This window comes from Pomacea canaliculata, linkage group LG3 (assembly GCF_003073045.1).
Source record: "Pomacea canaliculata isolate SZHN2017 linkage group LG3, ASM307304v1, whole genome shotgun sequence".
Lineage (NCBI taxonomy): Eukaryota > Metazoa > Mollusca > Gastropoda > Architaenioglossa > Ampullariidae > Pomacea > Pomacea canaliculata.
In genome coordinates this window covers 8,090,628-8,114,774 of record NC_037592.1, presented here as the reverse complement: position 1 = coordinate 8,114,774, position 24,147 = coordinate 8,090,628, and the positions used below count along the sequence as shown (strand labels likewise).

General features: G+C 37.4%; 1 protein-coding gene across 1 annotated transcript; it reads right to left on the bottom strand.

Annotated features, from left to right (window-relative positions):
• Nucleotides 1-1,264: 1,264 nt before the first annotated feature.
• Nucleotides 1,265-24,072, bottom strand: LOC112560126 (nuclear pore complex protein Nup160-like). Its single transcript, XM_025231713.1, is given in 36 exon segments — nt 1,265-1,593; nt 2,004-2,108; nt 3,272-3,409; nt 3,599-3,740; nt 4,054-4,176; nt 4,328-4,454; nt 4,887-4,997; nt 5,280-5,352; nt 5,848-6,011; nt 6,329-6,434; nt 7,497-7,593; nt 7,760-7,854; nt 8,333-8,428; nt 8,655-8,787; nt 9,241-9,396; nt 11,377-11,527; nt 11,752-11,822; nt 12,104-12,237; nt 12,452-12,612; nt 13,000-13,139; nt 13,441-13,615; nt 14,019-14,193; nt 15,854-15,958; nt 16,580-16,675; nt 16,885-17,041; nt 17,318-17,415; nt 17,779-17,853; nt 18,308-18,390; nt 18,525-18,603; nt 19,311-19,425; nt 20,036-20,072; nt 20,075-20,113; nt 21,471-21,702; nt 22,458-22,665; nt 23,424-23,535; nt 23,925-24,072. Coding segments are annotated over 36 exon segments (4,269 nt in total). The 5' UTR covers nt 24,013-24,072; the 3' UTR covers nt 1,265-1,521.
• Between the last annotated feature and the right edge of the window lie 75 nt (nt 24,073-24,147).

Here is a 24,147-nt window from a genome sequence, read left to right as displayed (position 1 = left end):
TGTAATACACAAAACTTTCCTTAAGTGTGTGCTTCTGTTTAATGCAATATTCTTATAATTACAAGACAGAAAATTTATTCTAAAGCTTGTCCACCTCATTAGACAAAACTACCAGTACAGATTTCTAAAGGCAATTTTGTGCCTTTGCATGGAGTCATGGCAACATCTTAGCGCAAATTTCAGAATAAAGTTGCATTCTCAAATGAAAAAAATTTAGGATGCTTTGCTTTCACAACTGCAAGGTCCCTGAATACTTTTAATTTAGATTTAAGAAAACATACATACATGGTTAAAAACCATTTCTGCAAGCCATAGATTTTTTTTTTTGCCCTGTATTAGAATGCTAAGCATGTTTGAATTATTTTTACAGCTAGTGATATAATTGTTTTAATTTAATGTCTTGCTTTCAGAACTGTTACATTGTGGGAACAATACTTGTGCTACCATTGCTCTCATAGAAATGTTACAGGGGCTATCTTGTCTTTATTGTTATAAATTATTCTGATTGTTGTGTTAGACACAAAGTTGTGTTCTTTTAAAAACTGTTAACGGACTGCACTGTGTGCTAGAGTTCAAGCTGTTTACTGGTTGACTGCAGCCACTGAGAAAGATCTGTATTGTATTGTATTGCTAGAATGTAAATTAAAAAATATATGATAAAAAGATTAGTCATTCTTATCTGATATACAAAGTGAAAGTAGGTGACAAGTGCTTGGCCACATTAAACAGGTTCTGGGATTGTCTGACATGAAGCATGCATGTAGGTCATGTGTTAAGCCTGGTTCAGTATCTTTGTTGCCTGGTTACATGTACTGTTAATAATTTATTATTTATGAGCTTTGTATACTATTTAAAGTCATGCATTTTAAACACCAAAGGAAATAATGCATGTTTGTTAATGTGCAGCCAATATAAGTCATAAAGTTTTACCTACCATAGCTAGTTCCTGTGATTTTTATAGCATACGTGTGTCATGTACTTGTATACATCCTGTCTATCCCATAGTGGATGTTTTTATGTTGCTATATAAAAGAAAGTCCCCAAATTTATTGAATTTCGAATCCTGACAGCGGCTGCTTTGGCAAGGATGATTTTGTGAATCTTATACTGTCCATGGACCAGACGTTTACGCCCCTGAATTAGGTGTGTGGTTAGTAAATGAACATGTAAGCATGCAAGCACCAGTACAATGAGCCCAGTCTAGTGTCTGCTTGCACAGACAAGATATTACAACAGTGTGGAATAGTAAGGGTAAGCTCAAAGCATCTGTTGAAGGCATATTTTAATATATCTTTGTTAATCAGTTACATGATGCATTTTTACATGACACAAACACCAGAGCACCATACATCACATTTCATACTAATCACATGAACTCCAACTTTTTTACTTTCCTTTAAGTCACCATTAAAACGATGAAGAGTCAGATTTTGAAAACAATTTTGCACATGATTTTAAAGTCTTTTCCATGTTGCTCCACAAAGTAGCAGCTATGTCCCATTTTAATGTCTTTTTCACAAATCAGCTAACTCCGGACAATTCTGAAATCTTCTTTTGATAAACTGCAATTTTTTCATCAAGTTGTCTGTATAGCTGGAAGCAAAAACAAGGCAAAAATTAATGATACATATAGAATTGGCATTTTGCTATATTTAGGTGTGCACATGTATGCATTTATAAACAGTCATACACAACAAAATGTAAGGTAACTTCTTCATTTTTGATCATAAATAAATCGAATAAGCAACTCGAAAAGAAAGATCTTTTACAAACTTGACTTGCAAGGAATGAAGAAAATCAGTTGAAGCTATTGTGCTGTAAGTGACAATGTCAACAAAGAAAAACAAAAATGCAAAAACATGGGTTTTGTATGATTTCTGGGGATATACTGCATTGCAGCAGAATTATTTGTTAAATCCCAAGCCTACTTAAAAAAGAGTCTCAAGATAATATTTTAAGATTTCATGATGTTTCATTAGTTAAGTAGTTGTGTGACATCTTACCTGCCTGAAGGAGTCATCTTCCTGGTGCTGTTTAAGTGCCCTCAAAAGCTGGTCAACACATGTGTAGGGCACCCACACTGACATGGGACCATGTTGCAGCAGCCCCTATTACAATTAACTTCTTTTAAGCCCTTTTCAAAATATAACTGCCACATATGATTGTACACGTAGAACAAATGCAACAAAAGGATTTCAAGGGTTTCTAAATTTTACAGTTGGCAACACAACCTAACTTAAGATTTTGGTACAGTTTTGCCAGCACAGATTTCATCTAAAAATGTTGCAGAAATTGTAATCATCATCAACCTGTATCATTTTGCAAATGGTTGGTTAAGGAGAAGCTATTTTTATTGATCTGCAGCCTCAAGTTTTAAGGAAGCTATGTGACTGACGCAATGTACCCCTTAGTATATCACGTCATGACCATAAAATCTTAAATCTCTATAATAGGTGTCATGACTAAAGCTAATTTATAACAAAACAATTAATGAAGGTAAAGTCCCATGTTGACTTCAATAACAACATAGGTTAGAATAGTTGGTTAACTCAGCATGTTAATGTTGCTAAGTCAACTAGGCCGAAAAGCATTCTGATTTACTGGTTCTTGGAAAAAGGTAGTTTAGGACAGGTAAGCATTCAGAGAGAAGTCTCTAAATGTAACAGTAGCAAAGATTGGAAGGACTTTATCATGTGCTGTTAGAACATTCTACTACCATATGGTAGTCTGAATGAATCCAGGAGATGCCCAACCCAGCATTAAGTCGAATGCAGAAGCAAAGATTACAGCTGGGTGTTGGCAGAGAGTAAAAACTTCATCTGTCAGTTATTTTCACCCAACAATATATTTAATAATAATAAAAAAAAAAAATTGTCATTTAATCGTAAGAAAGTGTGTGTATGGATGAATGGCAAAAAAAATTGTGAGAAGTGTGACAAGAGTCACTGTTCATGCTGCTGTCCACTTCTGGCTATGCAAATGACAGAGCTATTGTTATGCAGGGGAGACTAATCTTTGATAAAATGTTGTAATACAACTTTAGGATGTTTGGCGGGAGATAGCATTATACAAGATGTTGAATATACATGCAGACTATAAGACAGGAAAAAAACCTTTTACGTGCATAGCCAGCTATCTTCCATTTCATTACTTGGCCAGTTGGAATTTCCATGATTTTCACCAATGCCAAAATATTTTAGCTAGAGCAAACAAAAAACTCCACAAGAGGTTGTCAAATACTAATTAGAATGTTTGGCTGAAGACCACTCACCTTTAGCCCAAATGCTGGAGAATCCTGGCCTTGAAGTACCCCCAACAAGGCATCCAGGTACTCCATGCAGAGTTGTGCAGCAGCTTGTAGTAAATCATAGTCCAGGTACACCCGGAAAAGTTGAGAAGCACTTAGCACCTGATACACACAAGAGTTTCTCACTGACCAAAGTCTCTGAGTGATGCCCTAGTTAAGAAATTTCTTATGCTGAAAATTTACTGTTGACTACTGCAAGCAATGTCAGTTACCTGATGATTTCCAGCTTCACTCTACATGAAAACCATTAGTGCATAAAACTACAATAAAAACAAACTACAGCTGTCCTACCTTGAAGGAGTTCACCAGCCAGGCAGGAAGAGGAAAACCTTCAGATAAGAGTTTCTCGGCCACACAGCGGTGGTAACGAACATCAGACTCCTCAAAGCGCTCCAGGTAGCACTGCAGAAGTCTCCATGCATGATCGGAAGCACTGGATAAAAAAGAAACTGATGAGTAGTGACCTTAGCAGAATGGTGTTCACTGTAAATTATGGGTGATGTGTCTCAAACATGATGTGAAAATCTGACATAGTGAGTGACATGATGATTTGAGCATCTAGCATAAAAAAGATGGATGTCTAGTATGTGCAAGTTATCAAATGCTCTATTGGGTTTGAGGCCGAAGAAGATACAGGGCATTCTCACTAAAAATTGCTCAGGTAGATGTAGTGGGAGAATAAGTAGAAGAAGGTAAAAAAAAAAAATCCTGGCAAAATCTTTGTAGAGGACATTACTGTCTCTAACCTGCCATCTCTGCAAGCAGTGTTTGACCGGATGTCATTTTCTCGCAGCCACTCCCACGCTGCTGTTGCCTCATTGTTGTCAATCACCATGAAGTGGGAACTGGCCCGAGACAGGTTGACACATCTGAAAATGTTGACAGATGATAGGAGATGATTTTGCAATAGTTTCAAAGGATACATAGCATCAGTATAAGACAATGATCTCATTCATTGCACCTGTCTCAGCAAACAAATTAGAAGTCAAATAAGGACAATATTAATGAAAGGATTCTCACCTGAGAGCCAGAGAGCTGAATACAGAATACAGGCTGATGGAAAATGCATGGCACACAGTAAGTGCCAAATCATAGAGCCCAGCATTCACCAGTATTCCCACCATTTCATGTGCTCCAGGTGTGGGCCCTATGCAGTTACACAAATGCCTGAATATCTAATTCTCTAAGACATAATTGTAATACTCTCCAGTAACATCACATTGACCTTTTTTGGAAGTTCAGAAGTGGGCTCTATAAGAACAATTCAGGGAGATTTTAATACTCATCATTCAAAAATTATACTATAAAAATGAATAAAGAGACCTTGTCCTCTCGTCTCAAAAATTTAAAAGCAGGTCATCTGAAAAATTACCACTTAAATAATAAAAAAAATTTTTAAAAACAGAATTTTGACCCTATTCTTTTTCACCTTTCAGGCTTTGAGACAGAAAAATGTGGAAAAAAGGAGAATAGTGATAAGGGATAAGTAGGAGAAACAAGACATTAAATGAAAGGTGTTAAAGAAAGGAAAAAAGAGGAAGGCAAGAGGTCTCAGGAATGATTCTGTGGAAACACTTACCTGACATAAGAGATGGATCAGGATTTTTGCGAATAAGTCGTAAACGAGCGTCTAGGAGAAGATATTCTTTTTCAAGCTGACTGAGCTCTAGAAGCTCTACCTTTTGCTTGTCTGCAAAAGAGAAATATTTCAAACTCAACATTAGCATCATCATTAACTTGAAAACTTTTAGTCTTTACTGAAAACAAGGAATAAATAAGCAGAGTGCATATTACATAGCTACCCCCATAAAAAAAACCAAATAAACCACCAAACCCTTGTGATCTTTAAGTAATACAGCGTTTTATAACAAGTATGATCCCAAAAAATGTACACAACAGCTCCCTAGAAAATTCTGACACGAAACCAAAGGATTTATAACACTTTGTGAAGTGTTATAGTGTCTTGACTCACCATGTGACCTCTGTTTATCTTTGCCATCAACACTGTGCTTGTATGGGCTGTCTGCATCAGATGGTAGTTCTGTCTGTTTTTTTTAAAAAAAATAAACAAGCCAAAGTTATCAGCTTGTCATCAGTACTTCCTAGTATTTTTAAATCAAAAGACTAGAACAAGCATTCTAAACCTAATCCTCACTTGTGATGACAATTATGCAATGATTTCATGTTGTCATCACTCATACCATATTAAATCCATGTTCTGTTTCTATTAGTAGTGTTTCTGATATTCTCGGACAACCAAATATTTAATCTAGGACAAACATTGAGAAACAGAGCCTGGGACTGATGCATAACAGCATAATACACTGTACAGATACAATCATGAATCAGATACAGACTCACTGTGCTATCTCCCCAAACTCATCTCTTCTAGGAAATCTATCTGCTACAAAATTACCTTGAATTAAGGATCATATATGTTCTTCACCTCACCATCTTTGCCTCTTACCCAATATTGGTGTTGAGTGGGTGGCCACAATGAAATGGGAATTAATATTACAGAAACAGACAGATTTACTCACATCTTTTGTGCATAGCACTGGTTTGACAATCCATGCATAGTCTTCCTTCACTAGCCGCAACACATTCATGGCTGCCAAGTAGCACTGCGCCTGGCGCTGCAATCCCTTTAACCCTGGTATCTCTTGCCCTAGACGCATTCCATGCTCACACATAATGCTGGCAGCTGTTGACAACATAAATGTTTAACATATTACAAGTTCATTACAACAAACAACTCTCACTCACACAGAAAGGAGAAGATATCCATATATCTACAAATATCTATAAGAAAAAAATCTCTTTGATAGTATGGATTATTCAGTCAACTTCTGGATTTGGGCTTCATAAAAGTTTTAAATCAAAGGGGGAAAAGGCTTGTCAGCAATAACACTTTCTTATTTTCAATTCTCTAGCATTGCTAGCAGGCCAGCATTGATCAAGCAGTCAGCATGCTCCAATTACTATAATCACCTATATAGCAGTCAGTAGGAATCAACTGACCTTTGCGAAAGTTGTTTCTGTATATGTGGAATGCATACAGCAAGTCATAGTAGTTGTGTGTGGCCAGATCCACAGACCGAGCTCGCTTTTCTAACACAACTTCAACCTGATGATAAAAATAACAAAATAAAACTAGTATTTTGCATTGTGATTTAAATAAGCTCAAGGATTTATAACATCCAGCTCTTTTTCCCACAAGGTTGATCATAAGGAAGCTGAGCATTATCCTCATAAAATATACCATTTTTGATGGTAAAATTCTTTTGAGTACTTATCAGATGATATGACTATATGGAGTTATCATGACTAGCTACATCAATTCCAGCTGTCCACTACCAATTGGTCAGACCTGACAAATGAACAGGAAGAACACAAAATCAACCAACTCATCCCAATCCCACCCGTCCCAGCCAGTGAGCTCTTCTCCAGTTCTTCCCCTGGCTGAGAAGAAACCCACAATACAGAGGTGGGAGGGAACTAAAGGATCATGTCATCTGATAAGTACTCAAAGAAATTTTACCATCAAAAACGGCATTTCTTCTTCGTACTGTACCAGATGACATGACTATATGAAGAATAACGAAAAGGTGGGATGCGTGATAAATAACACTAAGAAAGTTTACTGAACTCAATTCAAGTTAGGCAGCATAGTGTAACCTTCCCCCGCCCCCCACCCAAAAAAAGTAGTGGTGCTGTAAAACTGCTTTCACTCAGAGTGGAGGGACAAGGTGTTAATGGCTGTCTAACCTCACCTTATTCGCTCTAAAGAAGACAGAGTGTATAAACCCAGCTGAGGTGTTACTTTCCTGACGTGTTCATCTCTGACCACCAGCACCCATCTATTCTAAGGACAAAGAGCAGGAAACCCCACAAGTCTGCAGAGCAGGCCAGGCAGTTGGTACAGCAAATATGTTAGAACTGAGAGATTTCAGCACACCACAGGCCCCATGCGGCAAGTCCAAGAAGCCACAGAAACAAGGTAACTTAAAAACATATCTGAACTGCATGAAGCCGGTCAAAAAACTCACTGGCAAGGGTGGAATTGGGAAGAGGGACGGGAGTTGGTTGACTTTATGTTCTCCCTGTTCACTGGTCAGGTCTGACAGCTGGAATTTGATGTAGCTAGTATAACTCCATATAGTACAAAGAAGAAACACAATTCATTTACCTCCTCTTGCATATCCTTATATGGAAACTCAACAAGGGTCTGTAATTCTCCTCGCTCGCAAAGCACTACAACAAGCTGACGAAGGCAGTCCTTACGCCTGAAACATGTAACAAGGACAGATATGCTAAATGCTATAAAAACAAAATTTACCTTTCCTCCACTTAACCTATTCCAAGTCAGGTATAGCTCTTCTTTCCTTAGATCAAAAACAAAACACAGACAAAATGATTACAGGAAAAGCTAAAAAGCTTAACAATATTTACCGAGTTGGGTCTGGGTTGGCCATCATAGCAGTATAAGCCTCTTGATTGTGACCAAGTTCCAGCTGATATTTAAACACCTTTGACTGCAAGGTAGCCTGAAATTATACACAGCCCGAACAGATGACACAATATTGTTGGTCTAGCAGATATCAGTCAACCCTTTAGTTTACAAGGAGACGTAAAGGGGGAGGAAAAACAAAAACCCTAAGAAAGCTTGGCCTGCTAATGTCTGTCTACCCACTTTTAATGCAGCAGGGACTGCACATTGCATGTGTTATTATTTCTGGAATAAACTGCATATATTCATCATGGATTTACCCAACTACAGTCAACAGCCTTGCCAGCTGATAGGAATAAATGATACTTAGATGTCATGTAGAAATTTAATTATATGCATGTCTTAGCTAAATAACATATGAAAAAATATGATTAGTTCAGCCAATTTGCTTTGTAATTTATCCTTTCTGATCATCTTCAGAACACAACTGGTTCTATTTTTTCCAGTAAATTAGCTGCATCCCAAATAATTCTTGTCTACATTACTATAATCCATTAGCTTCCTATTGTTATTACCAGGTTAGGATCATCATCTTCTGCTTGCCGAACAGCCTCATTTGCAAGGGAGATCACAATGTCTGGCATGCCATACTCTTCAAACAGCTTAATGACCTGGATTATTCAACAGACATTGCTTAAAGACTTCACAGTTACATAGTTTGACAGCCACAAGCTGAGACAAAGAAAGTGGCTTTATCAAATTATCTTTAAAATAATTATCCTTAAATAAAAGATACCTTTCAGTACACCACTTTTCCTTTACTCCCAACTGATGATCAACCATTAACTCACAACATGTTTTAAGTAAATCTTACACTTCATACACTTTCAAGGTTACCTTTAAGTAGAACAGGATAGTTTGCTGAGGGTGACTGGCTTCTTCTCTATGAAGTAGTCTATGTGACAGGAAAGTCTCTGTGGCAATTCCTTCACTTGCACTAATGAAACATTGCCGTGCCTTCTGAGCTTCACTGAAAACAAAATTTCCTTCAAAATTATCATTTCTCATTTACCAGATGATCCAACTAGTAGAAGCCTAGTGGAAACAACTGCTCTTTAACCAAATGAATTATCTCCCCCGGAATAATGACCTCTAAAGGAGCCGAAGCTGATGCAAGGAAAAGAGGTCTAAACCGAGTTGACAAGCCCTAAAAGATGAAGCCATTCTCAAACCATCTTCTGCCTCAGTTAAGTTAAAAATTATCACACTCACCAATGCCATGAGGGTATGGTGCTGAGATGTTTAAATAAACATTAAGCAGGCCACCATCAAAACCGATTTAGGATACCTAAAGCTTGTACTCCTTTACAGCGATAGAAATTTATAAATCTCTGCTTTAGCTTGCCCAAAAGGCAAGACCTAGCAGTTGTGTAAAGAAAAACAAAAAAATCACAGATCAATGACAGACGGGAAGAATACTAACTCAAAGTGGAGGTAAGACAGCCCCAGGAAGAACATGGCAGCAGCATCATTCCATGTGCACCACGGTCGGAGCTGACGAATATATTCTTGCAATGCTAGGTACTGACAGGTGCCTGCCAAAAATTCTGGAAAGATGGGTTCGTCGCTCAAAGGCCAGCTTAGTCAGAAGTTAAAGATGTATATTATAATTTGAAAATTAAAAAAAAGTACAATGAATCTTGACAAATGTTGAAATGCATATAAAACTATATACAGGGCATAGCATTGGAAAACTTGAGTTCCGCTTACAGGGTCGGGGTCCAGGGGCCGACGTACCCCTGGTGGGGTGTAGGGGCAAAACCCCTACTGGGGGGTCAGCTGAAAGATTTTCAGTTTTTGAAGCATTAATTTCACCCTTTTCCTGCAACGTTTTGCAAATATTTTCATTCACAATAACATTAACAAGACACACACACACACATGTATACCAAACATAAATCCATTGTGACCAATGAAACACACACACACAAATTATACTTATATAATTATTTACTTGGCTGTCAATAAAACTAGCAGGAATTGTCACAATATCAGCTTGCGTTGGTTTTTTTTTTTCTATGCACTGTCAAAACTAAAGAATGAAGACAGCTTTGTTTGCTTCTTTGGTTTGTCTGCGACAACTGTCACAATGTTCAACTACTTGGTCAGCGTTTTGAATATCCTCCCCAGCACCCTTCTGGCTGCTGACAACATTCACTCCTTGGTTAGCATCTTCATTATCCTTGACACTTTACTAGGCTGTCAATAAAACTAGCAGGAATTGTCACAATATCAGTTTGCATTGTTTTCTTTTCTATGCACAGTCAAATCTAAAGAATGAAGACAGCTTTGCTTGCTTCTTTGGTTTGTCTGCGACAACTGCCACATCAACTAATTGGTCAGATATATCCTCCCCAGCATCCTCCTGGCTGTTGACAACATTATCCTTGACAGCATCTGCTTTCTGGCCGTTGACAACCCTTTCTTGGTCAGGATTGTCATTCTGGCTGTTTGTTTTCTGCTTCTTGCTAGATTTTCTTTCGAGCACTGCTTCATCCAGTATTTTCCTTTTTTCTTTTGCTTTAGACGGCAGTTTCTGATCAGGTTCCAAGCCCATTTCATGGCAAAGTTTGTTCCTGGTTTCCTGGTTTGTGGCTTTTCTTTCTTCATTGTCAATCCAAGCATTCCTCATGTTCTCAACTAGCTGCTTGCTCACAGGTTCTTTGATGGGGTCTGCCTTAGCAAAGTACTCCACTGCTGTTTTCTTGGCTGTAGCCAGTCTTGACTTCACAGTCTGCATGGCCATGTATGTGTCAACATCCATGTTGGTCTTTTCCTTGGACAGGATCTTTCCCATCTCGCTGAAGGTGGATTCCACAATTGGGCCAAGGAAGCAACTGAGCAACGCTTTTGCTGCTGCACACAGGAGAGGAAACCTGTCCTGCGAAACTCCACCCCACCACACGCTGAATAGCTCACCGCGCCGTACGATGTCAGATCTTGCCATCGTCGAACGTACCACAAGCTTTTTTCTTTGTACTCGCAAATGCCGCGCAGCGTAAGAACTGACTAAAGCCAACACGTGTGGCGCGCAAAGGAAGTAACACAAAATGCAAGAATCGGAGACCGTTTGGGAACCGGAGACCGTTTGAGTACAAAATGTGCTACTGACGAGGCGAGCGCGATCGGCGTACGCTACTTCGAAATCGGCGTAAGTCAGAAGTCAAGTCGGCGTAAATGCGCCGAACGGCGTACAATGCTATGCCCTGTATATAACATAAAATATAAGCATAAATTTTAAAAAATCAAACTACAATATATTTTATATGTAAAAAAAAAAACCCAACATTTTTTAGTACGTGATAAGGAGTTTCAATCTAATAATTCAATTAAAATTAAGAGGAAGCATTCTGTCCTCTGATATCAAATCCACTATTATGAGTGCTAATAAATGTTGACTAAACAGATCTCCATTATCTCTGGTGTCAGTTTTAAAGCATTATTTATAAGCATTTAGCCATGTGTCTAAAGCACATTAACTGGAAACTGCCGCAGGAACAAAAAGATTCAAAAGGCAAGCCACCATTCAAATTAACTATAACAAAATAATAAAGGATACACCAGCGATTCCAATGCCTGAACAAATGCCATCAAGTCATGTGACCATGTAGCTAGTGAATCTTGCTCTTGCATGAGAGCAACCTGTCGACGTGCACGAGTACCTCCCAACGCTCGGACAAATGATTCAAGAACTGACAGGGTAGCGGTAGCTGAAAGAGAAAGCCAACAAGATATGACACCACATGATCAATAGGAACCCTTCTGGCTAACAAGACAAGTGATATAAATAAAAAAGCAAACTCAAAACAACAAAGAATTTAATAAGAGCAGATTCTATTAAAGAAAGCTGCCTTTCAAAAAGCAGTAAACAAAACTCCTTAATTTAAACAACTTCCAAATGTCAAGAAAATCTGAAATAAACTGAGAAAATAACCTGGGCAAGATGGTGAGAAACCGCCACTCTCCTGCAGCTCCAGACTGGCCAGTCGACGGATGTTCCTATCCCTGAGATTACAAACATTGTTACATCAGACATCAAAAGGACCACAAAGTCTCATGCTGTTTACATATGCTATAGCCCTTTAATCAATTCTTCTGGTCTGAAAACAATTCTTTACAAAGAAGTATGCATGGCACTTATGATTTAGCATCTAAAAGAATAAAACAATTCTTAATCCTGCTGCACGACATAACAAGCACTGAAACTAAACTGCACAACTCTCAATGTAGTTATTATCAAAGTCACAATTACATAAAATATCTGCCCTCAAGCAAAATAATCTTACAAGGCAGCAGTTGTATTGGTAACGGTGAGGGCCTGTGTTGTCCAGTACAGAATACTGTAGCTGCGCACTAAGTTACTATAGACTTGTAGCAATTCCTGCTGCTGATTTTGGTTGATTCCAGTTCCTGGGGTGTACTGCACATAAGTAACGATAACTTATTAAAAAAAAAATATTAATCAAGCCATTAATGACTTACATCAGCCCAACACCAAATAACCAACTCACAGCAAATATTGACCACATAAAAAGGATGTAAAAAATAAGCGCAGGGTGCATGCACACACATCTGTGTGCAAAAAAGTTTTATATAAAGTGGCTGTGCACAATAATCTGTGAAGTACCACCAACCTTTTTTCCCAGGCGCAGTGAGAGGACCTGCAGTATAATCAAGTCCCGCAGAAAAGACAGGCGTGTCAGACACACTTGTTCGAATGAGCGAGAAATAATAGCTGAAGCCTCTGTGCTTGTGAACAAATGGCTGTAGTTCAAATGACGAACTGCATCTGCAGCTGCCAAAAGAGTGAAGTTTATCAAGTGCTAATGCAAACTGCTAGGAATTTCTTGTTGAATAAAAAAAAATGACGACTAAAAAGCAGCAAGAATACACATACAGAATTTAAATAGTAGCCTGATAGTAGCAGGCACCGTTTTTTGAAACAAAGAAAGAGCATGTTAAAAACATACCAAATAAAATTCACAAAACACTGAAACTTGCCCAGTCGTACTAGTCTCTTTGTTTATTTTACATAATCTGCATGTTTACAAGTTCCATATTCATCCTTTGCACACATACTTTCTCCCTTTACAATGGAATGGTCAATCTACAACTCTACATTACTCAACATAAAATCAAAGAAATATACATTACAGTAAAAACAACAACAAAAAACATTCACCTGAATCATCCATAAATGACTGGGTATCTGCAGTGTTCTGGAGGTCAAGAATTTGCTGCAGAAGATCTAGACTTTCCAGCAGATTTTTCACGTCCTGAAGTCTCATCTTCACCACTTCTCCCACTTCTGACTCTAAGTCGCTGTAGAAAAAGAAAGAACAGCTATAAATCAAGTTATAAATCAGAGATATAGGATTCTAAACAGACGTGGAGATTGAGAGATATAAAGTGCCAACACAGATGATAGAAGGAGAAAGAGTGTAGAGGGTCGGTCATGGGGATCGCAGCGGGAGAATAAAAGAGTTTAAAAACCCCAAGACACAGCATCCTTAGCAAACACTTCCATAATATCCAAAACCCAACAATTTTATTTTTCTGTAAGTTATGGCAATTTGTGCAAACTCAGAGTATCTATCTTGTCTATGTTAAGACAAAAACTCACGTTTCTTCAAAGAAAAGTGTGTCAACAATCTTTTCTGCTAGTGCTACTGGTGACTCCAACATCCTGAGCTCTAAAAGGAATTGTGCTGCAATGTCATCGGAGATTTCAGACCTTATAAGCTGCGCAATCCGGCAGATTTTGTAGATCTCTTCACTTACCATATGTGGAGAAACACCTAAAAATGAGGATAAAATAACTCAGGGCATGATTTTACTGCTAAACACCAGGTCAGTAATGTTCCAATAGACCACCTGACCTTTATTATAACTCTTTGAAGGGAGTGGGGGGGGGGTTGGAAAGCATTGGTTTTTTTTTAATATGTGCCAGCAACTAAGGCTATATTATGGCAATGTAGCCAGCCCTGTAAACAGATGCCACATGCAGAGAAAGAACACCATGTCCGAATCAAAATCTGAAACCAGGACAGCCACTAGGGTACAGAATATCTTTTGTTTCTGGAGATCATGTATATCTCTCACTTAAAATCACTTCATGAACAGAGTAAAATATATGTCTATGTACTTAATACATGTCTATGCATTGAACAATGGAAAGCATGTGCTGCCTTAAATACTTGCCTTCTATACCAAACTGCAGATCATTTAGCTCCTCTGGCGTCAGCCTTTCTCCTTCACAGAGATATAGACGCTCCAATAGCTCGCATGGTCGAAGGTAACTAATACTTGCTTTCCTGATCAGGCATACTAATCCTGTAACACTGTCAGCAAAAACTCCCTGCAGCTTTGCTCCAACCTGTCCACAATAAAAAAAAATCTTCATCGTCAGTTTATATGAACTGTACATTGTAGAAAACACAAAACTAGTAAATGGTCAACAATGCATTATGTGATTAATTTTTGGCTAAAAAAGTAAAAACGTCTTTACCCCACAAATTCTTTCTTCAATAGTTACCTGATGACATGACTATAGGAGTTAACTATCAAATAAAACATCAGCCGTAGAGTTCCCTCCCTTGACAATAAACTAATAAGCAAGGTGTAGTTTATCAGGCCAGTTACCTTCCCATGAGTACCATCAAAAGGCCCTTCTTTCAGCTGATGACTTCTTCTAAAAAGTAAAGAAGCGGAGGAGGGGTTGGGGAAGGAATGAAATTCAAATCATCAGGTAAATATTGAAATGGGAAAATTTCCTTTAAAAATCTTAGTCCTTCAACTTGACTTGATGATATGACAATAGAAGAAAAGAGAATAGATCGAGGGCTAGGTCTAAGACCTTACAAACTACCTGGGTGAACACAAGGCTGCTAATTTTTTTTTTAACACAGTCCCCACCAAAAAAGGGGAAAATTTTCTTTAGGCCTATACAGCACAATCCTGGTCCTCAGTTAAAGGCTCTCCAAAGGAGTCTGAGCATATATCAGCTGGAAACCAAAGGGGTAGAAAATAAATAGAGACTTAGCACAAAAGCCGGTATGTAACATGACACCCATATGTAGCGCTAAGGCTGCATTTATGTTTGTCATGTCTTGACTTTATGCCTAGTTTCTCACCCTCACCCCGTAAGATACAACATAATATTTTAAGGACTCGGGCTTCGGGCCCAATGTCATAGGGGGACTACATGATAATGCATATATATGCTCACCACTAGACTTGTGCATGTATAGTACACATGGTATTAATACATACATGCCATTACAATCATGAAAATGCACATAGACACAGACATCCAGCCAAGAGTCAATACAATTATGCATAAGCACAAACATACCATTTGACACCATACAATCACGTAAACACACGAGATAAACACTAATATTCATCAAAACATTAATCGTAGTACATCCTGTAATCAACTTACATTAATATATCTATATGAACAATCCTTAATTAACAGCACAACTACTTTTATTATTTCCAATGCCTTGTAAATAAAGAGGCGAGTGTAATTAGCACTTTGGTACACCCTCGTAAGAAGACATGCTAAACATGGAAACTGACAACTGTAAAATGACTGAGCTATCACCCCACAGCATACTGTACCCAAATGTCAGATATCAATTCTGATACTGTGAGGAAAGTTGCTGGAAAAACCCTTAGCATAAAACAAGGCATAATTTTGTTGCAGAAATATTACTGATGACTGAAATGATGTTTAGCAAGGAGTGTTTTCAAAACTGATTGAAACTGAAGATGGTGATGTAGTAGTAGAGTCATCGAGCAGGAAGTTGTAGAATAGTAATGGTCATCACTGGGTGAGTACTCAAGGAGGGTCTCCCACACCCCAGTAGCATAACAGGAAGATAACTGGCCAAGTGAGTTACACTTACTTTCTTTTGAGTTCATTCTTAGTGAGGGAAGAAACTCTACAGCTGATGTTTAAATTGGAATTAGAGTAACTCCTATGGTCATAATATTGGATAAAGTTAAGGAAGAAAATACAAAGCACTCACTTCACGGTACTGGCAACAGCAGGAATAAAACCGACCCCATTGTTCTAGCTGCAGCTGATAGTAAGCATCTTCCTGGATCTCATAATCTGGAGCATTGTCCCTGATCTGAAATATAACAGAAAGAGCTGCTTGCTAAAATTACATACCAGATAAATATTTTAAAAAAACCCTGGGTGTACAGTAATGCTTATCAGGAAATCAGAAGGATACAGATTAGTATTCCGACAAAGGACAATTATTCTGCCTTTGCCATGAAAACTTGCTCTGGATTTGAAAAAAAATCAAAAGGAATTATGGTACTATATTTACTTGTGTTTCCTACGAAATATACATAAAAGGAATAAGTAAAGATAAAGGTTGTTAGGTTTCAGATAGCTGGAAAGTGAGGTGATGAGACCTTATTTTTCTTAAGGGTGGTGCCAATCTCCTCTCCCTCACTGCCTTACCTTCCCTAACCATCTTTGGTGTCAGGTGCTTGCCAGGGGCTGGCAGCTTTGCCATGATAAAGCCTTAGTTGCTGGCTCAGTGTAAAACACCCCCTGCCCCTACAAACCCTTCTTGACAAAAGAAGTTTGCTGCACTACACAAATATGAAACTGTCACACCTCTTAGTTTGAATGCCAGTGCTCTAACCACTTGGCTATTCGCTTTCCCTGCAGGTGACCTGCAGAATAATGAACTGAGAAATTGAAAGTGGACTGAGCAACATCCAACTGATGACATTACCTCATTCTCCACTGCCATTATAACATCATCTTTCAAATCACTGGTGAACAGAAGATTGTCAACATGGACGGATGCATCCTGACTTCGTCGAAACACCTGAAAATAAAAAGCAGCAATGTGGAGGTTAAGTCTGCATCAGCTTATTTTTAATATGCTGAAACTTGTGTCACACTCTCCCTTGCCATTCTGCCAACAAAAGCATGCTACCAATATCAGCTTATTCCAACTGTATTGAGAAATTTAAAAAAACCCCAAAGAAGTAAAACTTATGAAGCAATGTAGGATTAATTTTAAACAATACCTACACTTAGAGCACGGATTATCTCTTGATTTGAAAATTCTTTCCGACTGAAGATGAGCTCAATGTAGAAGTCCCGTGGATCTTGGTTTGGAGGAATAAGTGGTTCACCTCTATCTGGTGGTTCTAACAGTAGTTCGTTCCATTTACCTGTTTGGCCAGCTCTGTCAAGGCACAAGAAAGAAAACTCTCATGCTCCTAAGCACTGATAATCATAAAAGTTATTAGTCCAACAGCAAAGCTATTACTTTAAGTCTAGTCTTTTCACCAGAGGACGGTTTAGATGTTTCAAAGACACTAATAACCTTTTCTGTGCAGAAGATTTTTTTTTAGCTTTTTACAGATTGGGAAACACATCCACAACAAACTATGTTTGTTAGAAACTGAACTGTAATAAGTTAAGGACCATGTGCCAGTTATCTAATTGCTAGTATGCTCACTCTGTTAGACAAGCAGAACGGGCAATGGTTTCCCCGGCACTGCCTGTCCACAACGTCACAAGCTGGTCTGCCGTTACACAAAAGTCAATGAGATCCTCCTGTCAACAGAGCAACACCAATATAACCCCATGTAACATGCATGTCTGTAAGACAAAAACGTCAGCTTTTCCTAATTATAGTTCTCAATTATCAAATATTTAAATTGAACCCCTTAGACTAATGGAAAAAAAAAAACTTGGGTTAAAAAGAATGATTAGAACATGAACATTTTTTGTAGTTACATTAACCAGTGGGGAAAAAAAAACCCATTATCATGACCTTCTGATATCTCAGGAAGTGCTGGGAGGTTGCATGACCTCTGTACTCAGTAACAAAAGTACTCAAATCCACACATCTTTACAGCAGCCAAAAAAATTCTCATGGTTTTCATGTAAAAAAAAAAAAAACAAAACGCAACTTACTGCAGGCTGTGACAGAACTGCTCTTCGTTGAATGTAAAGTCGCCCATCCATTGCCACAGGTTCCATCAGTATAAACTGAATAAGATATTTCAATTACTTCTACCAATTTTCTGGTTCCATATGTTATTAAAATTGTTATTGTTTTATGCAGATAAAGTTAATGCCTTAAATGAGCTGTTGTGGAGATTAGATCTTGTTCAATTCATAGGCAAATGAATGCTATTATTGTGACCATTTTTTTTCACAAGCCCAGAAAGTTTCAGTTTTTTAAAAAAAAAGTCTATGCAGTGATTCAAGGATTTTCACAATAAAAAAAAGATTTGTAAAAAATATTTAACAAAACCTTTTAAAAAAAAATCAATATAATTAACTGGTTCCAGTTTCTGCCTACTAATGGTAATTAATAATTGTAATCATTATGTGTATTTATTATATGCATTATGCATATTTATTACTATATCATATATGGGCTGCTTGTATCTAACTATATGATACACCTGTGACCCAAACAATTGAAGCCAAAGCTCACCTGGCTTACGTCCGGGAATGATAAGTACACACATAAACCAAGTGCTCCAGTGTTTGGTGACTGCACTCTTTTGATGATATGACCTGATATACAAACAGAAAAAGTTCTTTAAATAAAGAAACAAAAAAATTGTAGATTCTTTAGATAAAGAAACTATTCAACAAATGCCTCTCTCAGGGTGACTCTCAACTTAAAATGGAAGAAAGGTGAAGCTAACCTGTAGCTGCGGTGTTGACAGAGTGCGGAGCTTCACCAAGCATGTCAACAAGATTCACTGTGGCTACGCAGTCTCTTGTCTAAAAAAAGACAATGACAAAAATAATGGCAAATACTAAAAGATACGCAAATCCTCTTCTTTGGAAATCTTTTTTATATGTATAATAAATATTATTATTATTAAATCAAATATCCACTTAATGCACAAGTTTTGTGACTAGAATGTGGCAATCAACACTGACATAAAATTAAGATTTGAAATGGCTCATCTCAACATAAGCAACATTTAGTGTTTTATCACATATAACAATCTTTAAAAAGCAGTTAAAGCATACATTTTGAGAGTAAGCTAAAGGCTTTCAAAACCCTTTGTTTTTCAGCCTTCAAGCAACAGATTTTCGCTCTCCGTGCCTTTGACACTAGCAGAAAATGTCTAACAGATAAAAGATGTTTATCTATCCACATACAGAGATAATTACTGTTTTATAAGTTGAATGTTTGAGAAGATCATCTTGCATCTATAAAGACTTGAAATCCATGATATTTATATTAACTACGAATTGAATCGCACAGTTGACAGATTAAACTGCAGTCATGTAGAGACAAAAAAGATTTATTTTTGCAAACACCTCCCTAACATTGTATAAGATTCCTTGACTACAGACATCAGCAAAAATGATAGCAAAAAACAAAACCATGAAAAACAACAGCACAAGACAGATACAAGAATACAGCAAACATTTCTATGATTCTGCTTTTCAAATAAAGCATAAGATTCTAAGTATACCTTTGTGGCCCATATTCGCAAACGTAGATCCCGACACAGTGCAAAGATGTAGGTTTCCCCATAGAGAGACTGCATCACCAAGCTAACTGTTGTGTCTGATGCCTGATGGTTTCCCCTAGCACCATACAAATTTATTTTATAAACTGTGACAGAGAGCATTAGATGTGCAAATCTACAGCTATAATTCTCTCTCTATGCACTGATTAAAAAATATATATACCAACACATCTGTTTACAAATACATTCACTACCAAGCACACACTTATGTACATGCACTTTTTGGATTTCCACAAAGCATGAGACACTGGAAAAAGTTTAAAACTTTAATGAAAGTAGGAATTTAAAAAAAAATCCCACATGCAAATAGAATATTACAACTTTTTTAGTCCAAGGGCAATTACAGGAAATGCTTATATGCTAGCAATATACAGATAAGTGCAAACATATACATACTAACTACAGGAAATAATTTCTTTCTCACACTTTATATACACATATACCCAGCAACAGTAAGAGACAGCTGGTGACCTTAGGTCACTTCAAGCTAACACAAGACTAACACTAACAATCATGACTGTATTCCAGTAGCATCAATACACTTGAGTTTCATTTCTACTGCTTAGACTCTTAAAACCCTATAGCAAAAAGTCCAACAGTTTTTCAACTAGCTTATCTCCAAATGGTACACTTTGCTAGCTACAGTGCTATAATGCTGTAACTGTTACCTGATGACACCAGGAACTAGACCACTCCAAAGTTTTGCATCACTGATGACTGTGACAGTTCGTGTTGTATAACAATACCTTAACATCAAGTAATAACAACAGAAATTTGAATCTGGAAGGCAAATTACTATGTCTTCTTACTACTGTCCATGTACTACTTTCTTGATCAATGACAAAATCTAACAGCTAGTATATTGAAAAAATAATGATAAATGTATTGCTTCTTGCTATTTTTCATGGAAGAAAAATAGAAAAAATGTACAGCAGAAAGGACAGAATGGAAGAAGGAAAAATTGCAGATGAGTCTAATGAATTTGAGATGAATCATATCATTAATAAGGTTCCTCTTTCTGTCCTAAAACACTCACAGTATACTTTTGGAATACCAACTCTAAGCACAAACCAACACACCATGTTTGACAATGTGCTTTTTTTTCAGAGAACTGTGCCGTTGGTCAGAAATGAAAGTAGTGTGTGTGTTTATGTGTGAGAGTAAGACACAGAGAGTAAGAATAAGCTTGGGTTTTTTTTTAATAGGACAAAGACATCATAGTTAATGATAATGATGCATATTTAGGATAAATAGTATATTTATAAAGTGTCCAGTCCTGTTACAGCAATGCATGAAGCATAAATAAAAGAACAAATGAACACATGTGCAAAGATACATATACACACAGATGAGAAAAAGTTTTGAAGAGAGAGCAGATTTCTGGTGAATATGAAGTGAGATGGATAGGGAGGTGGGAGCAAAGCCATTAAGACACTAATAAAAGAGGATGTAAACTTTATTCCTTCTCCTCAAGAATCATAGGGCAGCTGTTGTGGTTTCTGTAGCAGCTTTATTTTTTACATGAGGGTTGTTAGCCCAAAGCAAAACCCCAAACCTGGAGGACCAGGGTGCAATATTTTAGTCTGACCTCTTCCCTGACAGGCATGCAAGCCACTGCACCACTACAAGTTGCACCGAATGGTGGTGGTGTTACCTTTATATTGAATACATTTAGAAATTGGGAGCCAGTGGAGTACTATAAGAAGACAAGTGGAGTGAATGTTTTATGGAAATAAGATGGCTAGCATTGTATTTAAACACGATTTGCAAAATACAGATGGTAAAGAAAGGAAGGCTTTGTTTGTTTGTGTTTAATGCCAGCAACTAGGGTTATATCAAGGGAAGCCAGGAAGGCCAGTAAAAAGAAAGTTACAGGAGTCAATGGGAGAAAGGAGAAAACAAGTTTAGTGGTAGCACTGTTTGGAAAATGAATTTGGATCTGGACAATGCATCTGAGATGAGAATAGCATGACTAAGCAGTATGGGATGAAAACTGATTCATGGACAGAGTGAGGACAAATATGACATCTTGGTTTTTAGCAAAGTAGTCAAATGGGAAAACACTCTTGTGTATAACACATTGCTCACAACAAGGTTACTCACCTGTGACTCCAAAAGGTGGAAGTTTCAGAAGGATGATGCTTCCAGCACTTGTGGCAAGAGCAAATACTGCTTCCCCATCATTATTTACAAAGGATGTGGCACTGAGAAGATGTGTTGTGATGCTACCACCTGGATTCAGCATGTGCATGTTCTTACTATCTGTGGCCGTAGAGAGTGAGGCATCATAGAATATGGATGTTGAGATATGGTCTGATAGGACAAAGCCACCATCCTGCAAAATATGTATACTTATTTCATATGGTTTGATGAAAAAATATAACAATTCCAACACTAACAAACAAAGGTATAGCATGCAGCCTTATTCTTAAGACTAACGAAGCATTTCAATTTCTCACTATGATCATTATAAATATCTGATAACTGAATATTCTTAATCTGAATTTACTGTGCAAATCCAAAATAAACCCTCAAACTAACAATAATTTTCAAAAAAAGCACATAGACAAAATGCTAATTTAAATTATCTCTTCCTTGGTTTGGTGGTGGTTGGGTAGGGGTCTTTCAATGTCTAAACAAAAGGAAAGAATTACATTAATCATTCTCAAATAGTGTGACCACACCATCCTTTATAACCACTCATTTCAAACAACGCGGCTAAGTATCAGCCATGACTGTGATTGTACTTCTGTTGTAATCAACATTATGACAGCAAAATGCAGTGAGTGATGTCACAATCAGATGATGTGAAAGAAGCATAAAGGTTTTAAATGATAGCCAAAAAATGTCTGAGCACTCCTTTTTAATCAACACTAATGTAAAATTAGTCTTGGCCATCAGGTTATCTGCAGTAGTTAAATGAATATTAAGATATTGAGTATAAGGAGGAAAAGGAAATTTGCAAACTGATACAGAATGGACAAAAATGCTAAAAGTTTTTTTTTAAATATATTAAATTTCTTTTCATTTCTACCACTTAAGAAGCAGCAACTGGCTAAAAGTAAAATTGTTAATTCAATGTAAACCAACCTGTGGTCGACTTTGGCAAGGATGGGGAAAAACTAGGCGATGTACACTGGCAACAGTTGCCACCAGTACAATAACATGTCCATGTGACTCTGTGATAGAAACTCCACCAACAATCGGCGTGTCCTGCATACGATAACGCACTCGACCACCAGTCAGCGTGATGTCAAGTGATGATTCTTCAAGCTCAAGCACATCACCTGATGTTCGCCTGTAACAGATATTTTTATGAAACAACATATATGTTTGTGTATATTTGAGTATGCCTGTGTGTCTGTGGAAGGCATATATTGTTTCACAATAAAGAATACAAAATTTTAAAAATTATGGCCAAAAAGATCCTAAATTATTTGCTTACAAAACCCGTTTATTAAAACTATACAATACAGTGATACCTCGGTTCTCGAACGCCTTGACTTTCGACCAAATCGGTATTCGACCAGGAAATTCGAGAAAATTTTGTCTTGGAATTCGAACAAATATTTGGAACTCGAACATCCGAACGTCCGAGATGAGCCGAGTTGAGCCGAATGGCGTTCATTCGGCCAATGCGCCTTGCTTGCGTCATCAGTGACAATAACCATCCCCCTCCTCCCCTCCACATTCATTCCCTCCTGCCATAAAGTTTGGTACAGTAAATGAAACACAATTGTACTGTACTGTACTGTACAGTACATTTTTTTTTTTTTTTTTTTTTTTTTTTTTTGTTTTAATAAATACACTTTATTCTTATTTCTTGTTGAGACTCATTTTTTCTACATATTATATACAAATTAGGCCAGTAAATAGGCATTTTCTGGGGCTTGGAACGAATTAATCCAGTTTCCATTATTTCCTTTGGGTTTCATTGCTTCGGTTCTCAAACAATTTGGTTCTCGACCGTCCTCCCGGAACGAATTATGTTCGAGAACCGAGGTATCACTGTACTTTGATTTTGTTATGATATACACTACACACAACTGGACTCACCAGTAAATAAATCTGTTTCGAGCTGGAGAGCCTTGAAGTCCACTGTCTCTGTACGTGTAGCCTCCGCAGCTATCTGGTACCTTTATATCTTGAAGAGTGCTGACTGAAGCACCTACAGGTCACAAACGCTTAAGTTAAAAAGACGTTTTTTCCATGCTATCATTCCCACCCATCTCCTTCTCGTTTTAATCATTTGAGAAATCGAAACAAGAGAGTAACACGCTAATTTGTACTACAAAGAAAACATATAAGAAAAAGAAAATATGAAGAGTTTATACTTTAAATGTTTTACATTAAGGGTGTTCTCAAAGTTTTATCTTAGCTCTACCTCAGGGAAACCTCAAACGATGGAACTCGTAGATTCTTTTTTCAATTTCAATAAAATACAAGCATCAGTCGGTTGTACTCCCGTTCTATAAAGTAATGGATCACAGTTTTGTTTAAAAATTACATAATACTTCAGTAGTATTTGCTTTGGTCTTCTATAAAATCCTTTCTCACCTGTACAGACAACAATTTCTTTCCATCGTGCTGTCAAAGGCTGTGCGACCACTACCTCTCGCATTAATCCACTCATCCTTTCCGCCATTTCTGCCCAAACATAGCCTCGCAGAGCTGTGAGCTTTTAGGACGGTATCTATTTGTATGTAAACAAAATGGATCAACAAAAGAATTCAGCAATGATTAATATTTCATAGTTTAATTTTCTGTCAAACTCAAAGAT